At 40.6% G+C, this 25,872-nt stretch overlaps 1 protein-coding gene and 1 long non-coding RNA gene across 5 annotated transcripts in view; both read right to left on the reverse strand.

The window, feature by feature from the left end:
* The window catches only part of LOC139561374 (carboxy-terminal domain RNA polymerase II polypeptide A small phosphatase 2-like), a 38,843-nt gene extending 13,631 nt beyond the window's left edge, over positions 1 to 25,212 (reverse strand). Inside the window, exons 1-2 of one of the 2 annotated variants that reach the window (XM_071378414.1) lie at positions 24,627 to 25,212; positions 761 to 912 (exon numbers count right to left, since the gene is read on the reverse strand). In XM_071378414.1, coding sequence (XP_071234515.1) covers positions 761 to 912; positions 24,627 to 24,687 — 213 coding nt within the window. In that variant the 5' untranslated portion in view covers positions 24,688 to 25,212. The remainder of the gene's footprint in view (positions 1 to 760; positions 913 to 24,626) is intronic. The other variant, XM_071378424.1, reaches the window with a different exon arrangement.
* On the reverse strand, positions 12,914 to 24,618 carry LOC139561383 (uncharacterized). Of its 3 annotated transcripts, XR_011672119.1 has the most exons (3): positions 20,114 to 24,618; positions 15,582 to 19,737; positions 12,914 to 13,482 (listed from the first exon to the last, which is right to left on the reverse strand). It is a non-coding gene; the product is annotated as an uncharacterized lncRNA (long non-coding RNA). The 3 variants fall into 3 exon arrangements; XR_011672120.1 differs by lacking the exon at positions 15,582 to 19,737; XR_011672118.1 differs by lacking the exon at positions 20,114 to 24,618 and having other exon boundaries at positions 15,582 to 20,102.
* Positions 25,213 to 25,872: the final 660 nt, after the last annotated feature.

Consider the following 25,872-nt stretch of genomic DNA (forward strand, 5'->3'; position numbering starts at 1 on the left):
AGAAGACTTAAGTGAACTGGGGATTGACTGAATTCTTGTGATGTTCATGAGCAGTCTAACATCTGAACATGGTGTGGGAACATGAGTAATTAAGCTAAGAGGAACTGTAATTCAGAATCACAGATATTAATCTGCAGGGTAATGACATGGGATGCGTCCCGAATGGCACCCTATTCCATAAAAAGTGCCTTAATTTTGACCAAAGCCCTGTGGGCCCTGGTAAAAAGTAGTGCACTACACAGAAAACAAGGTGACATTTGGGATGTAGTTATGTTTACCCACTGACCCAAATACAAGTGTTGTACTGTATGGATCAGCCCAGCTCTACTTTAGTTGGTAAATTACATTAATTGAGCCATAGTGATTCATATTAGGCCACATTAGCCATTTAATATAGTAATTACATGGTTTATCTAGAGTACTGAACAGTGTGAAAACAGACAGAATAATACTGAATCTGAGGAAATAAGAATGTAGAGCATGAAGACCAATTTATCTGTCAGGGAGAAGTTATAAAATCTCCATCTAGCCTTTATTCTCCATTTACTCCGATTTATCTAACATGACATTTCATCAAATTTGCCACTTTTTAAGACCAATTCTGATGTAAATTGCATCACTACTTGCCATAGCCTCTTGGACAGAAGTTGGTCTACTACACTAATGCCAGGTTTTCCTATAAGCTACTCATCAGTGTACTCAACCAGCCCAACTTTCAGTTTGTCGGGGGGGGGGGGGGGGGGGGGCAGCTGTTTGTTACCTTGGCGATCGTCCCATTGTCCTCAGGAGGAAGTAAGGTATCCTGGGCAGGGGGTGGAGGCTGAGGGGCATCCTGTGCTCGGAGGCAACAGAAGAGCGCTTTGAAGATATTTCGGCTCCGAGGCTTCTTTGGGGAAGATTTGTTCACCTGGCCTAGGGAGAGAAGGAACAAAAACAATATCAACAAATGTGTAAATAAACTCACAGCAGGTGAAACCCATATGGGAATACCCACACCTAGAATATAAGTTACTGAGTGTTTTAATATGGGATAGAGAGAAGACACAAAAATGAAATCCCTTACCCCTAAACAGACTTCTCCGGGACTACTTTCATTTGCAATCATGAGTCTTCCAGTCAATCTCAATCACTAACTAACACCCACAACAAGTAGACCTACACTCACCCTCTCTGATAACCATTTTAAACTGGGTGGTTCGAGTCCTGAATGCTGATTGGCTGAAAGCCATGGTATATCATACCGTATACCATGGGTATGACAAAATATGTATTTACTGCTCTAATTACACTGGTAACCAGTTTATAATAGCAATAAGGCCCCTCTGCTGTTTGTGGTATATTGCCAATATACCACAGCTAAGGGCTGTAATACAGGCACTCCGTGTTGCGTTGTGCATAAAAACAGCCCGTAGCCATGGTATATTGGCCATATACCACACTCCCTCAGGCCTTATCGCTTAAGTATACCCTTAAGGCCGGTTTTCCAGACACCAATTAAGCCTAGTCCTGGAGTAACGGAGATTCTCCATTGGGCTTGTTTTTTATTCCAGGACTAGGCTTCATCTCCGACGGCCATTATATGTCTTCCATATCGCTCTCTAGAGGAGAATCCTGTTGTCACTAGAATATATCCTTCAGGCCTCCCTCCCTAGTCTTTACCAGGGCTGACAGATCAGAGCAGGCAGGAAACCGATCCTGCTCTCAGTGTGGGTCTATTTCTGCATGAGCTCAGTTCACAGGGTCAGAGGGAGTCGACTCCATTTACACACTCAGGCATCTGGGAGGCACGAGAGGAGGAAGTATAAAAAGTCACTGACTGACTGACTGAGTCACAAAAAGCACCCTATTCCCTATGTAGTGACTACGAGCCTTGGTCAAAAGTAGGGTCAGGACGCTACCAGTATCTCAACACTCGTTAATATCGTGGCAAGAAAACAAAACACGAAGCGCATTTAACTTTAGGAAAACAGCACTAATGTTGGAAAGAAACATGTTGTAGGGTTGAATATTTTCCAGTTATTTTACAAAATGTTCCATCCCGAGAATAAATCACTTTACTCCTGGGTAACCCAGTATTTCCGACCAAAACCAGAAATGTCATTCTAAAGCATATAAATATGTCTGGACTTGATTACAAATGTTGTAGGAATGAAAATTCAAGTCTGATGCACACTGAACCATACAGTAAAGATATTTTACGAGTTTAAGACATTTCATGAGCCCGAGCCCAAAAGGATTGTGCTGTTATTCAGCACATGGGTAGCACATGACACACTACAGAAAAACAGAAAAGCCCATAGATAAATGGAACAAGCTCCAGTAGGCTAATCTTTTTGAGTGTGGACTGTATTAGGCCTACTGTACTGTATTAAAGTAGAATTACGCAACTCGATCAAACCATGAAGATGGAAGAGAACATGCAATACTGGTGCAGGACATGCGTCCCACAACGTTACAATTATAAGCTAGTTAATTTGAATTTAATTTCGAAATGTACAGTTTTATATTTAGTAGGCTGGCGCATATATATATTTTATAATATTTCCCCTAATGATGTGCGTATTACTCTCTCTCTTGTTGCTTCATCCTTCCTCACTTTCAACAGTTACAGTGCATTCGGGAAGTATTCAGACTCGTTGACTTTTTCCACACTTTGTTACGTTACAGCGTTATTCTAAAATTGATTAAAAAAATAAATAAATCTACACACAATACCCCATAATAACAAAGCGAAAACAAGTTCATTACTTTTTGCAAAGATATTCAAAAACAGAAATATCTTATTTAGATAAGTATTCAGAACCTTTACTATGAGAGTTGAAATAGAGCTCAGGTACATCCTGTTTCCATTGATCATCCTTGAGATGTTTCTACAACTTGATTGCTGCTCGCCAGATTACAGTGGAAAAGGGGACGTTTGCAAATGTATGGAAGCATGCTAAACTGGGTCCTATCCCGAAATACAGCAAAGAACCCATTACTCCTGCCAATAGTCGACCAATTAGTCTACTCCCTTCATTCAGTAAGATATTGGAGGGTATTGTGAGTAGACAAATATGGGAGTACATGGAAAAGAATGATCTGATTACAGTCAATCAGCAAGCTTATCGCAAAACCCATTCCACTACTACTGCATTGGTTGACATGACTGACCAGAGGCTCAATGCTATGGATAATGGCAGGTTTGTGGGTGTACTATTTTTAGATTTTAGAGTAGCATTTGATTTAGTGGATTATTAAATAATTTACAAAATTATTGCATTATGTTTTTAAGAAGGTAGCATTGAATTGGGTACAGTCATATCTAACTGATAGGAAACAGTCCACCTATATCAATGGTTATTTTTCTTCCCCTCATGCTTTAAACTGTGGAATACCGCAGGGCAGCTGCCTTGGGCCACTTCTTTACTTAATATATACCAATGACCTTCCTTATGTCTTATCTGAAACTCAAGCTACTATATTTTCAGATGATACTACAATTTATACAGTAAGACAATCGGTTCAACAGGTACAGCAAGCTCTACAAGTAGATCTGATAAATATCAGGGAGTGGGTTTGCTGTTACAAACTTGTTTTGAACACCAAGAAAACCAAGGTTATATTGGTCTGTTCCACCAGGAAAAGGCCAACACAGCATGGGATTAAATTAAATATGGGGGAGTACAAATTGAGGAAGTGGCAGAAACCAAACTACTAGGAGTGCAGCTAGACAACTGCTTATCAAGGTAGTCTCAAATAACTCAAAAACAGAAAAAAATAAATGCATGCATGATCAGAAGGATAGCTAAATATTTACAGAGAAAGATTCTTAAGCAAATAACCCAAGCATTAATTGAGAGTCATGTGAACTACTGTTCTGTGGTCTGGGGAAATGCATCAGCAAGTGAAATTAGGAGGCTGCAGATTGCACAGAACAAAGCAGCAAGGATTGTTTTAAGGTGGAGATATGGATTTTCTGTTGTAGTCATGTTTAATGCTCTTGGTTGGTCATCAATCAACAAGATAATTGAAAAAACAGCCAAACTCTATTCACAACAATATTCAGTTGGTAAGAGACATACATTCAGTAAATACTAAGAATAGATTGTCCACCATCGATGTGTTATCCAGACAGAGAAGAGAAATAGGCAAAATAACATTTCGATTTAGAGCAATAAAGAAATGTAATAATTTATCTGAGCAAACCAGAAACCTTCCAATATATAAATTCAAACAATACTTTAAAACCATTTAAATATAACACATAGGAAAGTTGTGCTGGACTACAGTAGACGAATAATCAATCTATCTTTTAGACAGAGTATTTATCTGGTCAATATGTCAGAGTATTTTGACTGTAACAGTGTGTTATATGTGAAAATGTCATTGTATATACATTTTATTTTAATGATTAAGGACTCTTGGAAAATTAGTCCAAATGAGGACTAAAAGAGATCCTAATAAATTAAAATAAAATAACCTGTGGTAAATTCAATTGATTGGACATGAGTTGGAAAGGCACACACACCTGTCTATATAAAGGTCCCACACTTGACAGTGCATGTTAGAGCAAAAACCAGTGATCTGAACAAATTAAGGGAATTGTTCAAACACTGGCACATTCTAAGATCCGATGACAGTATCGGTAATGTGTTTTTGGGCCCTCCTCCCTTGATCGTATTCTCACGGGGCAGAATTCTCAGAGATCAATTGGTAAACTCTGATTTACCTCCCCAAAATATCCCTGCACAACATCTATTTGTGCCTCTACTGGATGGAAACTATAAGTGTAATGGCTGCACTCAATGCAATGGCACTTACAAACGTAGATCCTTCAAAATACCCCTAAACAGGGAAACCGATCCCAATCAAAGGTGTTATCACGTGCTCCACTAAGGCAGTTATTTACCTTATAACTTCTCCTTGTGGTAAAAATTGTGGGTAAAAGAAAGCGCAAAATAAAAGCACGAATCTTGGAGCATCGTAGCACCCTTAGGTGCAAAAACTCGACTTACCCAGTTGCGGCCGACATTTTGGGAGTGAACCTATCAATTTTGTCCCTAAGTTATATCGGCATCAAACAACTCATCCTCCCTAGGAGAGGGGGTGACCTGAACAATTTATTGTTAAAACGAGAGGCTGCCTGGATCTTTAATTTAAAGACCCTTGCTCCCTTCGGTCTCAACGTAGACTTTGATTTGAACATTTGTTAAGGCTGTCAATGTCGTTCTCCTCCTCAGACGAGGAGGAGCATGGATCAGACCAAGATGCGGAGAGGTAAGTGTTCATGATTTAATGAAACAACAAGAAAACACTTAAACCTACAAAATAACAAACGTGACTAACCTTAAACAGTCCTGTGTGGTCCAAACACTGACACAGGAAACAAACACCCACAAAACACAGGTGAAACCCAGGCTGCCTAAGTATGACTCTCAATCAGGGACAACGATTGACAGCTGTCTCTGATTGAGAATCATACCAGGCCGAACTCCCAACATAGAAATACAAACATAGACAAACCCACCCAACTCACGCCCTGACCAACTAAAATGAATACAAAACAAAGGAAAACAGGTCAGGAACGTGACAACATTCTTGTGGTTTTGCTATTCATTGTAAATGTTTGTAGGCCTATATAGCCAAATTGTATCTATGATCGTGTGCTATCATTCATGATTTTTTGTGTGTTCTTTTTATATTTGAGCATGAACCAATATTCAGGCCACACCCAGCAATGATTACAGACACCTGTGTGTGTCCTTTGACACTATATAAACTAGTGACTCGCAGTTTGTCATTGTACCCTGATGAAGACCGCTTGTCTGTCGAAACGTTGGATATTAGGTTATTCAATTATTGCATCTGACCTAGAGTGTGCGGCTCTCCTTTTCTTTTTAAAGAGCAAAGACCAAGCCATGAGGTCGAAGGAATTGTCTGTAGAGGTCCAAGACAAGATTGTGTTGAGGCACAGATCTGGGGAAGGGTACCTAAACAATTCTGTAGCATTGAAGGTCCCCAAGAACACAGTGTCCTCCATAATTCTTAAATGGAAGAAGTTTGGAACCACCAAGACTCTTCCTAGAGCTGGCCGCCTGGCCAAACTGAGCAATCGGGGAAGAAGGGCCTTGGTCAGGGAGGTGACCAAGAACCCAATGCTCACTCTGACAGAGCTCCAGAGTTCCTCTGTGGAGATGGGAGAACCTTCTAGAAGGACAGCCCTCTCTGCAGCACTCCACCAATCAGGCCTTTACGGTAGAGTGGCCAGATAGAAGCCACTCCTCAGTAAAAGGCACATGACAGCCCACTTGGATTTTGCCAACGGGCACCTAAAGGACTCTCAGACCATAATAAACAAGATTCTCTGGTCTGAACCAGGTTTGAATTCTTTGGCCTGAATGCCAAGCATCACGTCTAGAGGTCATTAGGGACGATTTCAAGTCTTCATAACAAATCGGAAATCGAATCTTTTTTATTTTTATTTTTTACACCTTTATTTAATCTTTATTTAACTAGGCAAGTCAGTTAAGAACACATTCTTATTTACAATGACTGCCTAGGAACGGTGGGTTAACTGCCTCGTTGAGGGGCAGAACGACAGATTTTTACCTTGTCAGCTCGGGGGATTCAATCTTGCAACCTTACAGTTAACTAGTCCAACGCTCTAACCACCTGATAACATTGCACTCCACGAGGAGTGTGCCTGTTACGCGAATGCAGTAGAAGCCAAGGTAAGTTGCTAGCTAGCATTAAACTTATCTTATAAAAAACAATCAATCAATCATAATCACTAGGTAACTACACATGGTTGATGATATTACTAGTTTATCTAGCGTGTCCTGCGTTGCATATAATCGATACGGTGCGTATCGTTGCTGCAATGTGTACCTAACCATAAACATCAATGCCTTTCTTAAAATCAATACACAGAAGTATATATTTTTAAACCTGCATATTTAGCTAAAAGAAATCCAGGTTAGCAGGCAATATTAACCAGGTGAAATTGTGCCACTTCTCTTGCGTTCATTGCACGCAGAGTCAGTGTATATGCAACAGTTTGGGCCGCCTAATTTGCCAGAATTGTACATAATTATGACATAACATTGAAAGTTGTGCAATGTAACAGGAATATGTAGACTTATGGATGCCACCCGTTAGATAAAATACGGAACGGTTCCGTATTTCACTGAAAGAATAAACGTCTTGTTTTCGAGATGATAGTTTCCGGATTCAACCATATTAACTTCTCTAGGATAGGGGGCAGCATTTTCACTTTGGATGAATAGCGTTCCCAGTGTGAACTGCCTCCTGCTCTGTCACAGATGCTAATATATGCATATTATTATTACTATTGGATATAAAACACTCTGAAGTTTCTAAAACTGTTTGAATGATGTCTGTGAGTATAACAGAACTCATATGGCAGGCAAAAACCTGAGAAAAAACCCAAACAGGAAGTGAGAACTCTGAGGCTGGTTGATTTTCAACTCATCGCCTATTCAAATCCCAGTAAGATATGGATCTGTTTGCACTTCCTACGCCTTCCACTAGATGTCAACAGTCTGTAGAACGTTGAATGAATCCTCTACTGTGATTTGGGGCCGGATGGGAGGTGTTTGAGGCAGTGGTCTGGCAGAGCGCCAGTTCCTGGTCACGCGCATTCCACATGATATCGACTTGCGTTCCATTACTTCTATAGACACAAAGGAATTCTCCGGTTGGAACGTTATTGAATATTTATGATAACAACATCCTAAAGATTGATTCTCTACTTAGTTTGACAAGTTTATTCGACCTGTAATATAACTTTTTGAAGTTTTCGTCCGATGTTCGCCTGGATCTGCGCGAGCGTTTGGATATGTGTACTATACGTGCTAACAGAAGTAGCTACTTGGACATAAATAATGGACATTATTGAACAAAACAACAATTTATTGTGGAACTAGGATTCCTGGGAGTGCATTCTGATGAAGATCATCAAAGGTAAGGGAATATTTATGATGTAATTTCGTATTTCTGTTGACTCCAACATGGCGGAGAAATGTTGTTTATATCTGAGCGCCGTCTCAGCTTATTGCATGGTTTGCTTTTTCCGTAAAGTTTTTTTGAAATCTGACACAGAGGTTGCATTAAGAACAAGTGTATCTTTAATTCTATGTAAAACATGTATCTTATATCAAAGTTTATGATGAGTATTTCTGTTATTTGATGTGGCTCGCTGCAATTTCTCTGGATATTTTGGAGGCATTTCTGAACATGGCGCCAATGTAAACTGAGATTTGTGGATATAAATATGCACATTATCGAACAGAACATACATGTATTGTGTAACATGATGTCCTATGAGTGTCATCTGATGAAGATCATCAAAGGTTAGTGATTCATTTTATCTCTATTTCTGCTTTTCTTTACTCCTATCTTTGGCTGGGAAAATGGCTGTGTTTTTCTGTGGCTATGTACTGACCTAACATAATCGTTTGCTGTGCTTTCGCCGTAAATCCTTTTTGAAATCAGACATGTTGGCTGGATTCACAACATGTGTAGCTTTAATTTGGTGTCTTTCATGTGTGATTTCATGAAAGTTTGATTTTTATAGTAATTTATTTGAATTTGGCGCGCTGCATTTTTACTGGCTTTTGGCCAAGTGGGACGTTAGCGTCCCACATATCCCAGAGAAGTTAATGACCTAAGGCTCGTATTTCTGTGTGTTATTATGTTATAACTAAGTCTATGATTTGATAGAGCAGTCTGACTGAGTGGTGGTAGGCAGCAGCAGGCTCGTAAGCATTCATTCAAACAGCACTTTAATGCGTTTTGCCAAAAGCTCTTCGCTGTGCTTCAAGCCTATCAACTCCCGAGATTAGGCTGGTGTAACCGATGTGAAATGGCTAGCTAGTTAGCGGGGTGCGCTAATAGCGTTTCAAACGCCACTCGCTCTGAGACTTGGAGTAGTTATTCCCCTTGCTCTGCATGGGTAACGCTGCTTCGAGGGTGGCTGTTGTCGTTGTGTTCCTGGTTCGAGCCCAGGTAGCGGCAAGGAGAGGGATGGAAGCTATACTGTTACACTGGCAATACTAAAGTGCCTATAAGAACATCCAATAGTCAAAGGTTAATGAAATACAAATGGTATAGAGAGAAATAGTCCTATAATTCTTATAATAACTACAACCTAAAACTTCTTACCTGGGAATATTGAAGACTCATGTTAAAAGGAACCACCAGCTTTCATATGTTCTCATGTTCTGAGCAAGGAACTTAAACGTTAGCTTTCTTACATGGCACATATTGCACTTTTACTTTCTTCTCAAACACTTTTCTTTTTGCATTATTTAAACCAAATTGAACATGTTTCATTATTTATTTGAGGCTAAATTGATTTTATTGATGTATTATATTAAGTTAAAATAAGTATTGATGTAATTGTCATTATTACAAATAAATACATTTAAAAAAATCTAAATTAAATCAAAATAAAATAAATGTATTAAAAAAATTAATACAAATACAAAAAAATACAACAACAAAAAAATTGGCCGATTAATCGGTATCGGCTTTTTTTTGGTCCCCCAATAATCGGTATCGGCGTTGAAAAATCATAATCGGTCGACCTCTAATCACGTCTGGAGAAAACCTGGCACCATCCCTACGGTGAAGCATGGTGGTGGCAGCATCATGCTGTGGGGATGTTTTTCAGCGGCAGGATCTGGAAGACTAGTCAGGATCGAGGGAAAGATGAACAGAGGAAAGTACAGAGAGATCCTTGATGAAAACCTGCTCCAGAGCGCTCAGGACCTCATACTGGGGTGAAGGTTTACCTTTCAACAGGACACCATAAGCATACAGCCAAGACCACGCAGGAGTGGCTTCGGGACAAGTCTCTGAATGTCCATGAGTGGCCTAGCCAGAACCTGGATTTAACCCTATCGAACATCTCTGGAGACCTGAAAATAGCTGTGCAGCGTCGCTCCCCATCCAACCTGACAGAGCTTGAGAGGATCTGCAGAGAAGAATGGGAGAAACTCCCCAAATACACGTGTGCCAAGCTTGTAGCGTCATACCCAGGAAGACTCGAGGCTGTAATCCATGGTGTTCATAGAAATTATGTATTATAATTGACAGTTTGTGCTGTTATCCCAGGAAAAGGGAGTGAGTTTGTTAAACTAGGCAAGTCAGTTGAGAACAAATTCTTATTTACAATGATGGCCTAGGAACAGTGGGTTAACTGCCTTGTTCAGGTGCAGACCGACAGAATTTTACCTTGTCAGCTCAGGGATTCGATCTAGCAACCTTTCGGTCAAGCAAACAACGCTCTAACCACTAGGCTACCTGCCGCCCCAGGAAAATCTCAGTAACTCGGTTCCCTCTATTCAACCCTATTATGTTGTATTTATTTTCCAAGCTATAGCACACACAAATTTAGATACAGCAAGTTTTTAAAGGACCAGAGTTTGGTCTGCTTCATGTTTTCAGTTTTACCATGGAAGAAAATATTGCGATACTGGTGTCGTCTTAGCCCTAGTCAAAAGTAGTGCACTACATAGGGAATAGGGGGCCGTTTGGGACACATTTGCTGACTCAAGAGAAGGCTACAACCAACAAGCGCTGACAAACATTTAATGACAGTAAATGTCTATTATCAGACAAATGCCAGCATTGCTATTAATAGTGATTCGGCACCAAAAACATTTTAGCAACAAAAATAACAGGCTAGAATTGAAGAGTCTGTTGGAGTACGCCAGCTCTCTGGTACTCAGGTACTCTTTGAAAAAATATTTTGGTTATTGAACTGCAGTAAGTGAAGTGGATTTACACCAGGTAATGGAATTGCAGTAACGGAACTTCATCATGGGTCCCTGATCTGAACTACACGGAAATGCATAATTATGGATATGAATGTCATTCTCTTCATGGTGATGTATCCTAAATAGGTACACAAAAAGGTATAAATATGCAACATCTCCTTTGCATATTTGGATATTATTCTACACAATGGCTATTATTTTAATGAACTCTGCCCCCAAACTGAACTCCACTGTACTATGTCCCTTATTTCCTTCATACATGTACATATCTACCTCAGATTAGTTCAATAAAAGGTAAAATAAATAAAATAAAGTACCCCTGCACATCGACTCAGTACTGGTACCCCGTGTATATAGCCAAGTTATCATTAAAATTGGTGTATTTATTCTTCATGTTATTCTATTTCTATTATTTCCCCTTTTTCTCTCGGCATTGATGCATTTCACTGTTAGTCTACAGCTGTTATGAAACATGTGACAAATAAAAATTTGATTTACTCTAGTTTTCTTTACTGTCCAAACTTGTGAATACAACTGTGGTTTGTGACTACTATGATTTCTCAATGTAGCCAATTCAATTGCATAAATTCCATGTACAATTTTCCAGAATTTACATAACCGATTTGGTAACAGATTTGAATTTTAATTACTTAATGATTCATGAAGAAAATTGATAACTGTAAACACACTGCAAGTAATCGATAGGTCTGCCTTTACTTGTTAATTCCGTGAACTATCGTTCCTCATGAAGGAGAAAAATTTGAAACTATCTTAAAGATATGGGTTTTTGGTAACGGAATTTCAAGGCACAAGACAATGTTTCTAAAACTTGCATATAAGTTTTGATATTAGTTGGCTGTGTTTTGATGCATTTCTAATAATGTTTTAAGACTTATTCTGGTAGATGTTTTCTAAGATCCCCTTTCCATCTTTTTGACCAGAAATCAAAGCCTTTGATTTTTCAACATTTTTATGATGCAAAATGTTTGAAAAATGTATGCCTTCAATTTCTCAAAAATATAGACTTAATGTTGGTGCTCATGAGTCCTTTTAAATGTAAATGACCTTACTCAACATCCTCCATCCTGGATAAGGTGAACACACACACTTTGATGTAAATGTGAAGGGGTGCAAGAGTGGGCCTCTCAATTAACAGAACTAAATGCTTACAGGGCTCTTCAACGCGACCATGTTACTCGCATTTGCGGCAAAATACGTAGCCGTGCAAACGTTTTTATTTTTTTTAAGTACAAAAACAAAACTGATAATTGTTGCAATGATTACTTCACTGTACTGCAGCCCCTGAATGCCATGGACAATACACTGAACACAGATTCTTGACAGTCATCTTGCACCACTACTGCTAGTACTACAAAAAATAAAATAAAAAAATAAAAAAATCGGCGCTCACGTGCTTCTTGAAAAAAGTACGTAACCTTAACATGACACAGGCCATTTTTTGTCAATAATTTTGCCATCCTTAATTGTAAGTATTTCCTGTTTCCTCTGCCCTGTTCAGGTTAACCCCTTGAGGTTGGGTTGCCGTACCAAGCCGTGATGCAGCCAGTCAAGACGCTCTCAATGGTGCAGCTGTAGAACTGTGAGGATCTGAGGGCCCATGGGGGGGGGGGGGGGGGGCTGTCATAACATTTTGGGTGTGTGTGGACCATGTTAAAGGTCACACACAGTCATACTATTTCCCAAGTAAAATTAGCCTTAAAACATCACCCACTACATTTTTTTACACTATTATAATGCTCTGAATTTAAAATAGAAATGTGACCTCTCATCTCCAACTATCAGGAAGCCTGAAAGAACAAGCTGAGTGGGTGGGGAGCTTATATTCATGAGCTTGCCCTTGAGGTCATTGCCAGGTAACAAGGTAAACAATGGGGCACATGTCATTCCAAGCCTATATAGTATGTCTCAAACCATTCTCTCAGCAAAATGCTCTCATGGTCAACAGAGTTGATCATGGACTGTTGGATATCAGACAAACAGGAATTACACTTCTATTGCTTTGTAACCAATAACAGAATAGTTCACTGATACATTTCACAAGAATTAGGAAAGCCTGAGTAACAAGGGAATGTACATGAAAACAGGATACAATAAATGTACTAGACAAATTATCGTGCATCTGCATTATAAGTGACAATATGTTCAGAATTGTACACATTGATCAGATGTTTATTTGATCATTTACAACTGGCCAGCATAGCCAAAACATTAATCAACATGAACACTCATTAGAAATAAAGTTGAGAAATAATGGTGAGATATTTCACAATTTTTTTATCTTAGAGCCATAAGCCTAATATATAGGCACCTGGCTGCGCTACAGTGTGCAGGACATGTTGATTTGTACAATTTGTAGCACTCATCTCCCATTCAATGAAAAAAATACTAAGTAACAAAATGTGATATATCATGTAAAAGTGAATTACAACCAACTACAAATATTGATGGGGAGGGGAGCGGGAGAGGAGGACTCATGTACCCTGCTTCCATCATCCACTTGACTTCAGTCACCCAAGACTGTAGCGGAAGGAAAATGCAGCTATGGCCTCCTTATCAGGCCTCTCACACTGAGCAGACAGGGGTCCTGGGATGGACAGCTCACACAGCCTCCACCCACATGGCACTGGATCAAGGATGACCTCGTTGAAGAGAAGATTCAGGAGCCGGTCTATGTAGCCTGTAACGTTTTTGAAAAGGAATTAAGAATATATAAATATATGGACGAGGAATGTCAGAGTGGCAAAGACTACAATACAGTAGATAGTATATACACATATGAGATGAGTAATCCAAGACATGTAAACATTAAAGTGGCCAATGATTTCAAGTCTGTAGGTAGGCAGCAGTCTGATGGCCTTGAGATTGAAAAACAGCTTCTGTCTCTCGGTCCCTGCTTTGATGCACCTGTACTGACCTCGCCTTCCGGATGATAGAGGGGTGAACAAGCCTTGGCTCAGGTGGTTGTTGTACTTGATCTTTTTGGCCTTCCTGTGACATCGGGTGCTGTTGGTGTCCCGGAGGGCAGGTAGTTTGCCCTCGGTGATGCGTTGTGCAGACCGCACCACTCTGGTGAGCCTTGCGGTTAAGGGCAGTGCAGTTGCCATACCAGGCGGTGATACTGCCCGACAGGACGCTCTCAATTGTGCATTTGTAAATGAGTGTGAGGGTTTTAGGTGACAAGCCACATTTCTTCAGCCTCCTGAGCTTGAAGAGGCGCTATTGTACCTTCTTCACCACACTGAGTGGGTGTACCATTTCAGTTTGTCTGTGATGTGTACGCCGAGGAACTAAACTTTCCACCTTCTCCACTGCTGTCCCGTCGATGTGGATAGGGGGGTGCTCATCCCTTTTGTTTTGTTGACGTTGCGTGAGAGGTTATTTTCCTGACACCATACTCCCAGAGCACTCACCTCTTCCCTATAGGCCGTCTCGTCATTGTTGGTAATCAAGCCTACTACTGTTGTGCCATCTGCAAACTTTATGATTGAGCTGGAGGCGTGCATAACCACGCAGTCATGGGTGAACAGGGAGTACAGGAGGGGGCTGAGCACACACCCTTGTGAGGTCCTACCTTCACCACCTGGGGGGGCCCGTAAGGAAGTCCAGGACCCAATTGCACAGGGCAGGGTTCAGACCCAGTGCCTCGAGCTTAATGATGAGCTTGGAGGGTACTATGGTGTTGAATGCTAAGCTATAGTCAATGAACAGCATTCTTACATAGGTATTCCTCTTGTCCAGATGGGATAGGGCAATGTGCAGTGTGATGGTGATTGCATCGTCAGTGGACCTATTGGGGCAGTAAGCAAATTGGAGTGGATCTAGTCCCGGTCCCGTGTGGCTCAGTTGGTAGAGCATGGCGCTTGCAACGCCAGGGTTGTGGGTTCATTCCCCACGGGGGGACCAGGATGAATATGTATGAACTTTCCAATTTGTAAGTCGCTCTGGATAAGAGCGTCAGCTAAATGACTTAAATGTAAATCTAGGGTAACGGCAATAGATGAGGTTATAGCCTATTATAATTATATTTACACTAATCTTACATTACCATGGGTTGAAGAACTGAATGTGGCAATTTTCTGAATGAAACCACTTTAGTTTGTGCATAAAGGCTCTCCAACCTGTTCATGATTAATAAATACTTCCGAAAACTAAATAATCTACAAGATAAGAGTATTTTTTTTAAATCTACCAATTGGTGCTGGAACAGAGACGAATATGTAGATATTTCGATGGATTTCTTTTGTTGATCCCTAATATTCTGAACCCGTTCTTGCGATATAGTCTAGTGAATCTGTCGACAAATTTAAAATAAAAAAGGTACTTCGTATTTAAAGGGATGGCTTAAGATAATGGTACTGAAAAACCTACAGAATGAAAACGCCACGAGAAAATCTGTTTGTCAGCAAGTGGGAGGATTCAGGGGTTGAATTAAATTTCAGAGGGTACAAGGTAACCACACCTGCAGAGCACGTTATGCGACTGAATAAGGTATGCGACTGATAAGGTCTGGGATGATGCTGTCAATGTCAGCCATAACCAGCCTTTCAAAGCATTTCATGTTTATAGATGCTAGTGATTCAGGGCCAGTCATTTAGGCAGAGGGACTATGGTGGTCTGCTTGAAACAAGTTGGTATTATCGACCGGGTCAGGGATAGGTTGAAAATGTCAGTGTAGACACTTGCCAGCTGGTCAGGTGATGCTCGAGTACGCGTTCTGGTATTCCGTTTGGCCCCGCTTCCTTGCGAATGTTAACTTGTTCAAAAGGTCTTACTCACCTCGGCTTCGAAGAGCGAGATCACAGTCTTCCGTAAGAGCTGGTGTTCTCATGCATGCTTCAGTGTTGCTCGCCTCGAAGCGAGCACGGAAGTCATTTAGCTCATCTGGAAAGCCCAGGTCGCTGGGCAGCTCACAGCTGGGTTTCCCTTTGTAATCTGTGATAGTTTACAAGTACAGCCACATTGGTCGAGTGTCAGATGTGGTTTAGTAGGATTCAATCTTAGTCCTGTATGGATGCTATGCCCGTTTGCTGGCTGGTCATGGGTCGTAGCAGGATTTCTTATAAGCATTCTGATTAGTGTTCCACTCTTTGAAAGTGGCAACTTTAACCTGTCTAGGACTGGGGAACCCCTCGCCAACAGCCAATGAAATTGCAGGACGCCAAATTCAATCAACAGAAATCTCATAATTCAAATCTCAAACATACAAGTATTAGACACCATTTTAAAGATACAAATCTCGTTAATCCAACCAAAGTGTCCGATTTCAAAAAAGCTTTTTGGCGAAAGCAGAACATATCATTATGTTAGGTCAGCAACTAGTCACAGAAAGCATACAGCGATTTTCCAATCAAAGAGTCACAAAAAGCAGAAATATTGATAAAATTAATCAGTAACCTTTGATATTCTTCCTCAGATGACACTCCCTGGACAACATGTTACACAATACATGTATATTTTGTTCGATCAAGTTCATTTGTATATCCAAAAACCTCAGTTTACATTTGGCTTTGCCTCCAAAACATCCCGTGAATTTGCACAGAGCCACATCAATTTACAGAAATACTCATAAACATTGATAAAAGATACAAGTGTTATTCACAGATTTAAAGATAAACTTCTCCTTAATGCAACCGCTGTGTCAGATTTAAAAAAAAACTTTACGGAAAAAGCACACCATGCAATAATCTGAGTACGGCGCTCAGAGACCCACACAAACCCAAAAGATATCCGCCATGTTGGAGTCAACATAAGTCAGAAATAGCATTATAAATATTCACTTAACTTTGATGATCTTCATCAGAATGCACTCCCAGGAATCCCAGTTCCACAATAAATGTTTGATTTGTTCCTTAAAGTCCATCATTTATGTCCAAATTACTCCTTTTGGTTGGCGCGTTCAGTACACAATCTAAACTCACGACACGCGGGCAGGTCCAGGCAAAAGTTCAGATGAAAAGTCATATTACAGTCTGTAGAAACATGTCAAACGATGTATAGAATCAATCTTTAGGATGTTAACATAAATTTTCAGTAATGTTCCAACCGGAGAATTCCTTTGTCTTCAGAAAAGCAATGGAACAGAGCTCGCTCTCACGTGAACGAGCTCAAGGCATTCTGGCAGACCTCTGACTCATTCCCCTCTCATTCGGCCCCACTTCACAGTAGAAGCATCAAACACGGTTCTAAAGACTGTTGACATCTAGTGGACGCCTTAGGAAGTACAAGATGACCCCATAGACACTGTGTATTCGATAGGCCAAGAGTTGAAAACCTACAAACCTCAGATTTCCCACTTCCTGGTTGGATTCTTCTCCGGTTTTCGCCTGCCATATGAGTTCTGTTATACTCACAGACATCATTCAAACAGTTTTAGAAACTTCAGAGTGTTTTCTATCCAAATCTACTAATAATATGCATATATTAGCAACTGGGACTGAGTAGCAGGCAGTTTACTCTGGGCACGCTTTTCATCCAAACGTGAAAATGCTGCCCCCTATCCATAACAAGCTAACCTTTAGCGCAGCGTGGATGTTGCCTGCAATCCATGGCTTCTGGTTGGGGTATGTACATACGCTTACTGTGGGGACCTCATTGTCGATGCACTTACTAATGAAGCCGGTGAATGATGTGGTAAATACCTCAATGTTATCAGATGAATCCCAGAACATATTCCAGTCTGTCCTGCAGCTTAGCATCCAATTCATTGGACCACTTCCGTATTGAGTGAGTCACTGGTAATTCCTGATTTAGTTTTTGTTGGAAGCAGGAGAATCGAGTTATGGTCTGATTTTCCAAATGGCAGGTGAGGGAGGGCCTTGTATGCGTTTCTGTGTGTGGAGTTGAAGTGATCTAAAGTTCTGTCGCCTCTAGTTAGACAGGTGACATGCTGGTAAAAATGAGGTAAAACAGATTTCAAATTTCCCTGTATTAAAATAGCCGGAAACGAGAAACCCCACCTCCGGGTGTGCATTTTTTTGTTTGCTTATGGATCTATAGAGCCTGTTGAGTGAGGTACTCGTGCCATCATCGGTTTGTGTTCGTAAATAGATGGCTACTAAAAATATAGAAGAAAACTCTTGGTCAATAGAATACCTCATAAGCTGCAGACCATAAGTTCCTTAACTTCTCTGCGCTACGGATCCCTTTTACGGGATCACTTTCCTAAACAACCGCTAGAATTGCAGGGCGCCAAATGCAAAAATATTACTAAAAATATTTATAATCATGCAATCACAAGTGAAATATACCAAAACACAGTTTAGCTTGTTGTTAATCCACCTATCGTGTCAGATTTCGAAAATATATTTTACAGCGAAAGAAATCCAAGCTTTTGTGAGTGTAGCTTTCAATGCTACAACAGCTAGCCTTATATTAGCTTGGTCACGAAAGCCAGAAAAGCAATCAAATTAATCGCTTACCTTTGATAATCTTCGGATGTTTCCACTCACGAGACTCCCAGTTACACAACAAATGTTATTTTTGTTCGATAAATATTACTTTTATCACAAATAAACGGCATTTGGGTTGCGCATTATGTTGAGAAAACCAAAGCCGTGTTCCGTTCAACAAATTCCAAAAAGTATCCGTAATGGTCGTAGAAACATGTCAAATGTTTTTTATAATCAATCCTCAGGTTGTTTAACAAACATAATCGATAATATTTCAACCGGACCATAACCTATTCTTTAAGAGAGAAAGGAAAATGGGGAGCCCCTGTCTCGCGCGCAGGAAACATTCAGAGGACACCTGACTACTTATGAAACATCTCGCTCATTTGTCAAAATAAAAGCCTGAAACTATGTCTAAAGCCTGGTCACAGCCTGAGGAAGCCATTGGAAAAGGAATCTGGTTGATACCCCTTTAGATGGAGGATAGACGGGCCAGGAAACACAGTTTTAAAAATATATATATCACTTCCGGGTTACATTTTCTCAGGTTTTCGCCTGCAGAATAAGTATTGTTATACTCACAGACAATATTTTCACAGTTTTGGAAACTTCAGAGTGTTTTCTATCCTAATCTGTAAATTAAATGCATATTCTACGATCTGGGCCAGAGAAAATGTCAGTTTACATTGGGTACGTTATTTAAAAAAATATATAAAAAAATCTGACCCCTAGCGCTAAGAAGTTAATATTAGGGATCGTGCACCAGCTGCTGTTAACAAAGACACACCCCTCCTACCTTAATCTTACCCGAGTCTGCGATCCGGTCTTGATGATGCATAGAAAAACTAGTGAGATGTATATTATCCATGTCCTCGTTCAGACACGACTGAGAAACATTGAATATGACAGTTTTTTAGGTACCATTGATAGGATAGTCTTGAACAGAGCTCATCCGGTTTGTTCGCCAGTGACTGCAGAAGGCAATGGCGGTCTATTTGCTTGCTGATGTAGTCTTGTCAGGATGCTGCCTAGCCTACCTCTTTCGCTGCCACTTCCTCTTTCGAGTCCCGGGGATTAGGGCCTGGTCCAGAGTAAGCAGAACGCCCAGATCTGCAGACTTGTTGAAATATACATTTTCATGCAAATCGAGGTTAGTGATCGCTGCTCGTGTCCAGAAGCTGTTTTCGGTCACAGGAAATGGCGGAGACATTATGTACAAAAAAAAGTTTGGCTCAGCGTAAAATCACACAAAACAGCTGAATTGGTCAGGAGTCTGTAAGGCTACCATCCATTGCACAGTGCACATAACACCTGACAGCCAACCTTTCGCAATGCTGTCATAAGCATGTTATGTCACAAATCTTGTCTTTTCATAACAGTCGGTCTAGAGTATGAGAATGTTGAATGGATACAGATTTTACAGCCATGAGTGACCAAGCTTTCAAGCTTACCTATGAGGACTGAAGGTTGTTAAACGTAATTCAAATAGACTAACCAGGATTCTTCTTCTCAGCCTCGGCCAGTAAATGCAATACCAACAAAAACTGTTGAAGAATGTAATGATCATGATTACCTCATACCAAATATTTGAAGTTTGAGTATCACAGAAACATGCAAACTGAAAACAATCTAAGGCAAGTTCTTAGCTAACCTATGGCACGGACAGAATGGTAGGATTCTCGAGCGTCTACTGGTTGGGTACTTAGCACTAAGGATGTACCGATTACATTTTTGGCCGATACCGATATCCAATATTTTCCTTGCCAAGAAACCCAAAACCGATAACCAATATTTAATTTTTTTTGCGGACTTACGCATTTTAGTACAGTTAAACAGTTGAAACACACACGGTCCAAAAAGTTATTTTGCTGTCATTTACATATGTCCCCATTACCAGTAAAACCTATTTCTTTCACTTACTTGCTGTGCTGTTTCGTTGTTCATTTGTTCAGTCATTTCATTCTCAACCAGAATTTCATCATACATGTCAAGCAGTGAAGTTTCAGCTCTGTCTCTCCGTGGCCTCTTCTGTCGTGGGTCCTCTTCCTCGGTGCGCACTGTCACTGTGTCCGTTTCCATACTGTCCAGCTGTGTCTAACTTTTCATGTAAACCCTGTTTCTTGTCTGCATCGAAGTACCGGTCCTTGTACCTAGCATCGAGGCGATACAGTAAAGAGGCTCAGAGAGAATGCCACGTAATCACTTGATCACAGCCTCTAGAGGAGTCCTTTTGCAATTTTTAAGCCAATGGTCTGTGTCGGCAGTTTTGTTGAGCAAGCGTTTCAATGCCATGACAGAGGGTATCATGTCTGCTGCAGACACAGTTGAGCTTATTTCTCGTCAGTTGTTCGAATGGAGCTTGGAGTGTGTTCATGTTTCAAACATGTTCTCAAATACAATTGAAATGGCAGCAGCGGTATGAGAACCAGCACATTCTTGGTCATGCAATAAGGCTTTCCTCAGTACGAAATCCTCAATTTTCTGGATACCATTGTGATCAGAGTATTTTTTTTAAATAAATGATTTGTGATCAGAAAAACATTTGTTTCCAGGTGCCAGCAAACAACTTTCTCATGTCAGTCAGTCAAGTGAGGTGCTACTGGTCTAAATAACTCAGTTGGCTAGTTTGCCTGTCTGTAAAGAGAAGGACAGGCTGTACATTGATCCTGCAGCTCTGATTGTCCACTCCCTTCATAAGTCACTGATCAGTTGTCTGCCAACTGCAAATTGAGGACAGACACACACCCCTCCGCAACTCCTAACCTGCAGCTTGTTTGGTTTATAAGCGTGCAGAGATTGAAATGTTTTAATATGCCTGTTTTTCCCCCCAATCACAAGTATCATCCGATCTGATTATCAACTGTCAATTTACAGATATGACCACGAATACGAGAATGGCCATGTCGGCACACCCCTACTTAGCACCTCTGAACAGAGTGCCTGCCGTAATTTACAAACCATGAGAGCAGTCAGTCCGGCGGGTGGTCCCTATAACACAGACCGACAGTCGTTCTGGCACGTTTTCTCCTTTAAGTCTGTCTCAACCAGAGGAATAAATGCACACAGCCTATGTTGAAGTATAACTATCCCTATCGCAATAAAATGTGTAATGGAATTCACTTTGACATTTCTTATCCCCCTGCACAACATGCCATCCACCAACATAGCGTTGTACTCCCAACTAAAGTGTTAGGCATACATTGCTGAAAAACAATAAACTGCTTCCTGTTTGCCTGTCAAACATGTGCAGGACAACAAAGGACAGTTGACGTGCAATAAATAACATCCACCCACCCACCGCAGCTCAAGTCAATCTGAAAAACAAATATAGAGTCTCCCATCTGGGCTCCCGAGTGGCGCAGCGGTCTTAAGCACTGCATTTCAGTGCTAGAGGCGTCACTACAGACCCTGGTTCAATTCCAGGCTGTATCACAACCCAGCAGTGATTGGGAGTCCCATAGGGCAGCGCACAATAGACCAAGCGTCATCCAGGTTCTAGTTTGGCCGGGGGTAGGCCGTCATTACCAATAAGAATGTTCTTAACTGACTTGCCTAGTTAAATAAAAATCTGGTCCCAGCAGGGCCTTTAATCCTGATCAGAGAAGGAGCATAAACAACACATAGTGCCTTCATATGAGCTGCAACATCCTATTACCATAAGCGACTCGATTCAGGAAACTTAGCGTATGTCGCGCGTCACTACTTCACAGGAGAGCCATTTGAACGCAAACGTTGTTTTTTAAATGAACCTAAATGCTTTTTTGGGGCCGAAATGGCTTCTGGAACATGTGAACGTGCGTGTGCCTTAATAACAAACTTGCATGCCATCTGTAAATATGAATAAAATTGTTAAATTACGAGCCTAGTTGGTTTAGCCAAAGAAAAAGTCTGCAACCTTCCCGCTAGCCATGATTGACTGAGATAATGAGTGGGCTGGACATGCCGAGATGAGTTCGGATTGGTCTGCCATGTAGCACGCTTCTGTCTAACATGAGCTGGTCAGTATGTGTTGGTAATCCTTTCCAACGCGGCTTTTATGAAAGATATCACATAGAACTACCATAAGTGTTGCTCTCCACTTTCTGGAGGACCGAGTTTTGAAATCAGTGGCACTAGAATATGATAGCTAAGGAGATGGAAAAAAATTCTAGCAAATATGCAGACCCAGTAGAAAAGAGAACACATATAAAACACCAGTCTCCGTATTACATCTTCAAACTAAGGGCAACCATGTAATCTGTGACAGAGGGAGAAGCGTCAACCCATGTATTTGGGTAAGATAGTCTAGCTAGCTACATTTTCACATTTCTAATTTTGTCAGAAAGTTGTTTTCATTTCAAGTTAAAGTGCACTGTTAGCTAGCTAACGTTAGCTGGTTGGCTCACAAGCTATTGTTACATGTATAGTTATATTACTCGTATCTCAGAGCCACTTCCGTTGTTAGTTATAGCCTAATGTTAGCTAGCTAACATTGAACCTGGTTGGTTAGCTACCTGGAGGGTAGTAATGTTATAAATTGCGATTATGGTTAATTGTTTAGCTAGCTAGCTACATGTCTAAACAAAAGACTCAACTACTACGCAAGTAACCATATCAATAGAATTTCATGATGTCACTGCAACAACTGTTGATAGGCGTAGCTGGTAAATTCGCTCTGGCTATCCACTCCGATTTCAGAGCACTCTTGTCTGGGTGTGCCAGAGGGCAGCATAGCTTTCCAAACGTGCAACACCCGTAGAATATGGCCGGTGTCAGGAAACGTTGGCAAAAAAAGCGTAATTAAAATCGTTGCCAGCAGCACAGTTGCAGTAACCAACACTCTGGATAAGATAAAAAAACAGCCTAACCAGCTCTGCTAGGGCGAGTAAAATGGTCAGTGAGCTGTCTGGAAGTAGCTAGCAAGCTAGCCAATGTTAGCTTGGGTGATTGACAGCTGTTAGGTCAGAATGCTCAGATCAATCAGATCAATCCTACTCCTTGGCCAGAGCGTCCAGTATGCGCCGAGAGCGAAACGCTCTGAATTTACAAACAGACAATCTGACAACGCTGAGTTTACGAATGACCAGAGCGCACTCTGGCACTCCAGATTAAATTTACAAACACACCCGTAGTATAAACCAGCATTTAGTCTTGAAATCTTTGGTTGTTTAGTACATGGCCTCACGTGAATCCTTAAAGAGATGTGTGGGATAAAGCTTTAGAGGGTGTGAACCATGCTGAATGGGACCAAGACAAACTCCCCAGTAGGTGTTTCAAAATATTCAAAGGCCATTTTCTCAAAAGTGAGGTTACAAGTTAATCAACTTTCAAAGCAGAATTAATTCTCCATTGTTCCTGAACTGTAGTGTATGATAATACCATTTTCTAGCTCTGAGTCTACTTTTACTCAATGTAAAAAACAATTTCAAATGTTGCTACATAAGACCGAATCAAGACTGTTGGTCACATATTTTTTACATGTGGGTAGGGGTGACATCTGAAACGTGCACAAACATCCTCAACATACATACGTTGTAACTATCTTTGTCGCCTGTACATACGTTGTAACTATCTTTGTCGCCGGTGGCCTTAACCAAATCGTATGTTGACGGTCTGTATTGCTTAGGTATTAAAGTATAAGTATAATTAAGTAGACAAAAGTTTACCAATGTTTTTCTGTTTAATTAAAAGAGCATCTACTTTGACAGATAATTGGATTACAGTCCATAGGAGTAAAATAGCTACACCCGAGCCAAACAAATTAATGTATACAAACTGACCTGACAAATTACAAACAAAAGTATTCTGTTACTGTCTGGAAAAATAAACTGACCAGGCATACTACAGACAACTAGTTACTTCTAAACTTTCAACACTTGTCTGTCTCAATTGAAAAGCCGTGAAAAAAGGTCAAACGTAATTGAAAGTACAAATAATTAAATGTATATTGTTCTTTACTACGTGGCTCACAATATAGGCTACAATCGATGGGTTTCCAACAACGTAGTTCGCTAGTTAGTTTGCTGTTAAAATAACTTTATCCAGAGGTTCCCTATCCCTGACTGACGCTATCGTCTGCGAGATGGTCGTTTAGCTACCCGTAACGAACTAACGAGTTACGTTCACTTATTTGACTCGCATGCTGAATGTAAAATGGACACCCACACAGTGGCAAACCTAATTCAGTACAACCAGTATTTGGAATATCTTCATGCCATACATGTAATGTCAGACATATTTACCAATAACTTGTTCACATGACAAAACTCACTCAAACCTGACATTCATTAATTAATTAGACCGGGGCAAGCCAATGATTGGCGTGTAGCTATTAGCATGCTAGCAGCTCCTACTAGTTAGCTCGCGCGCCAGTTGGCTGGCTTCTTCCGCTTCAACAAACAATATTATACATTGCGAAAGTGATCTCACTGAGCGGATAAACACGAGGACTTACCTGTTTTGGACGGCAGTTGACTATCTTCTTTCTGCACTTGAGTGATAATAGAACTTTCCATCTAACAAATGCACAGCCCCTCAAAGTCCAATCCGTTACCCCAATTTGCAGGTACTTTCAACATTCAGCTAGCTGGTTATCAATCACGTTTACCAACCCGTTGCGTTTGGTATCCGAAAATATTCCAATAAAAACAGCTTCTTGGTTTTTCTCGTATCAATTATAGCTTCCGCTATCTTTCCTAGTTCAAGCTAGCCAATGCGTTTCCTGCGTTCAACACGAAGTGTATTAGTGTAACGCTGGGGTCCCCTCTGATAGCTAGCTAACACTAGGAAAGACCTCGCTAATACTCCAACATGGAGAATCCAGGCGAAAAAAGCAAAACAACCGAGGAAATGGGGCAGGGAGCGGTTTCAAGTTCCCCTTAATACTGATAAACAACCTTGAGTGATCATAATCCCCTATAAGAAAACTGAAAATGTGTTGGTAAAATAATTCCTTATCTTGGTCCAAATTAACAATGTGTATATGTCTGATTAATAAATTATTGTTTTAGTATATCGGATGACGCTTTGTTTTTGCTCTGAGGATTTTGGGGGCGCCTTGAAACCGCTCATCGTCGCGGATTGGATCACGTAGAAGTGGGAGTACCACAGGCATTCTTCTCAACTCGCTTCGGAGTTCGTTCTGAGCGCATTCCTGTGTTCGCTAGTAGTTGCAGGGTATATGGCCGGGTTTGATGGTCATGCCTTGAAGGGATCCATATTTTGTCAAATTAACATCAGATTTGACTTTTCGTAGAATATTACGCAGTAGGTTAGTATAATTAGGTTAAGGTTAGGAAAAGGGGGGGGGGGACTTGTGAAGTTAATTTCCCTCCTAGCAATGACCATATTTGGTTGCGTTCCCCTTCTCAGATGTTGCATGCATCAACCAATGGTTGCGTGCCACGTCATCGACGGTGTCATCGATTACACCGATTACTATAACATATCATTTGGTTAGCTGATACATAAAGTAGGCCTACCTATCTAGACGTTGTAAAATCTAGCAGACATCAGCAACGCCTGGGCAGAGGCATGCGCCCATTATCGATATAGCATATGGCTCACGGACAATTAGTTTGTTTAATATCCGTAGACTATGCTTATTTAGACTAGTTTGACATTTAATAAATCGCATATTTCGATGCTGAATACTATTCTAAATGCTATTTATATATACATTAAGTAGTAGACATATGTGG

This window comes from Salvelinus alpinus, chromosome 2 (assembly GCF_045679555.1).
Source record: "Salvelinus alpinus chromosome 2, SLU_Salpinus.1, whole genome shotgun sequence".
In the NCBI taxonomy this organism is placed as follows: Eukaryota; Metazoa; Chordata; class Actinopteri; order Salmoniformes; family Salmonidae; genus Salvelinus; species Salvelinus alpinus.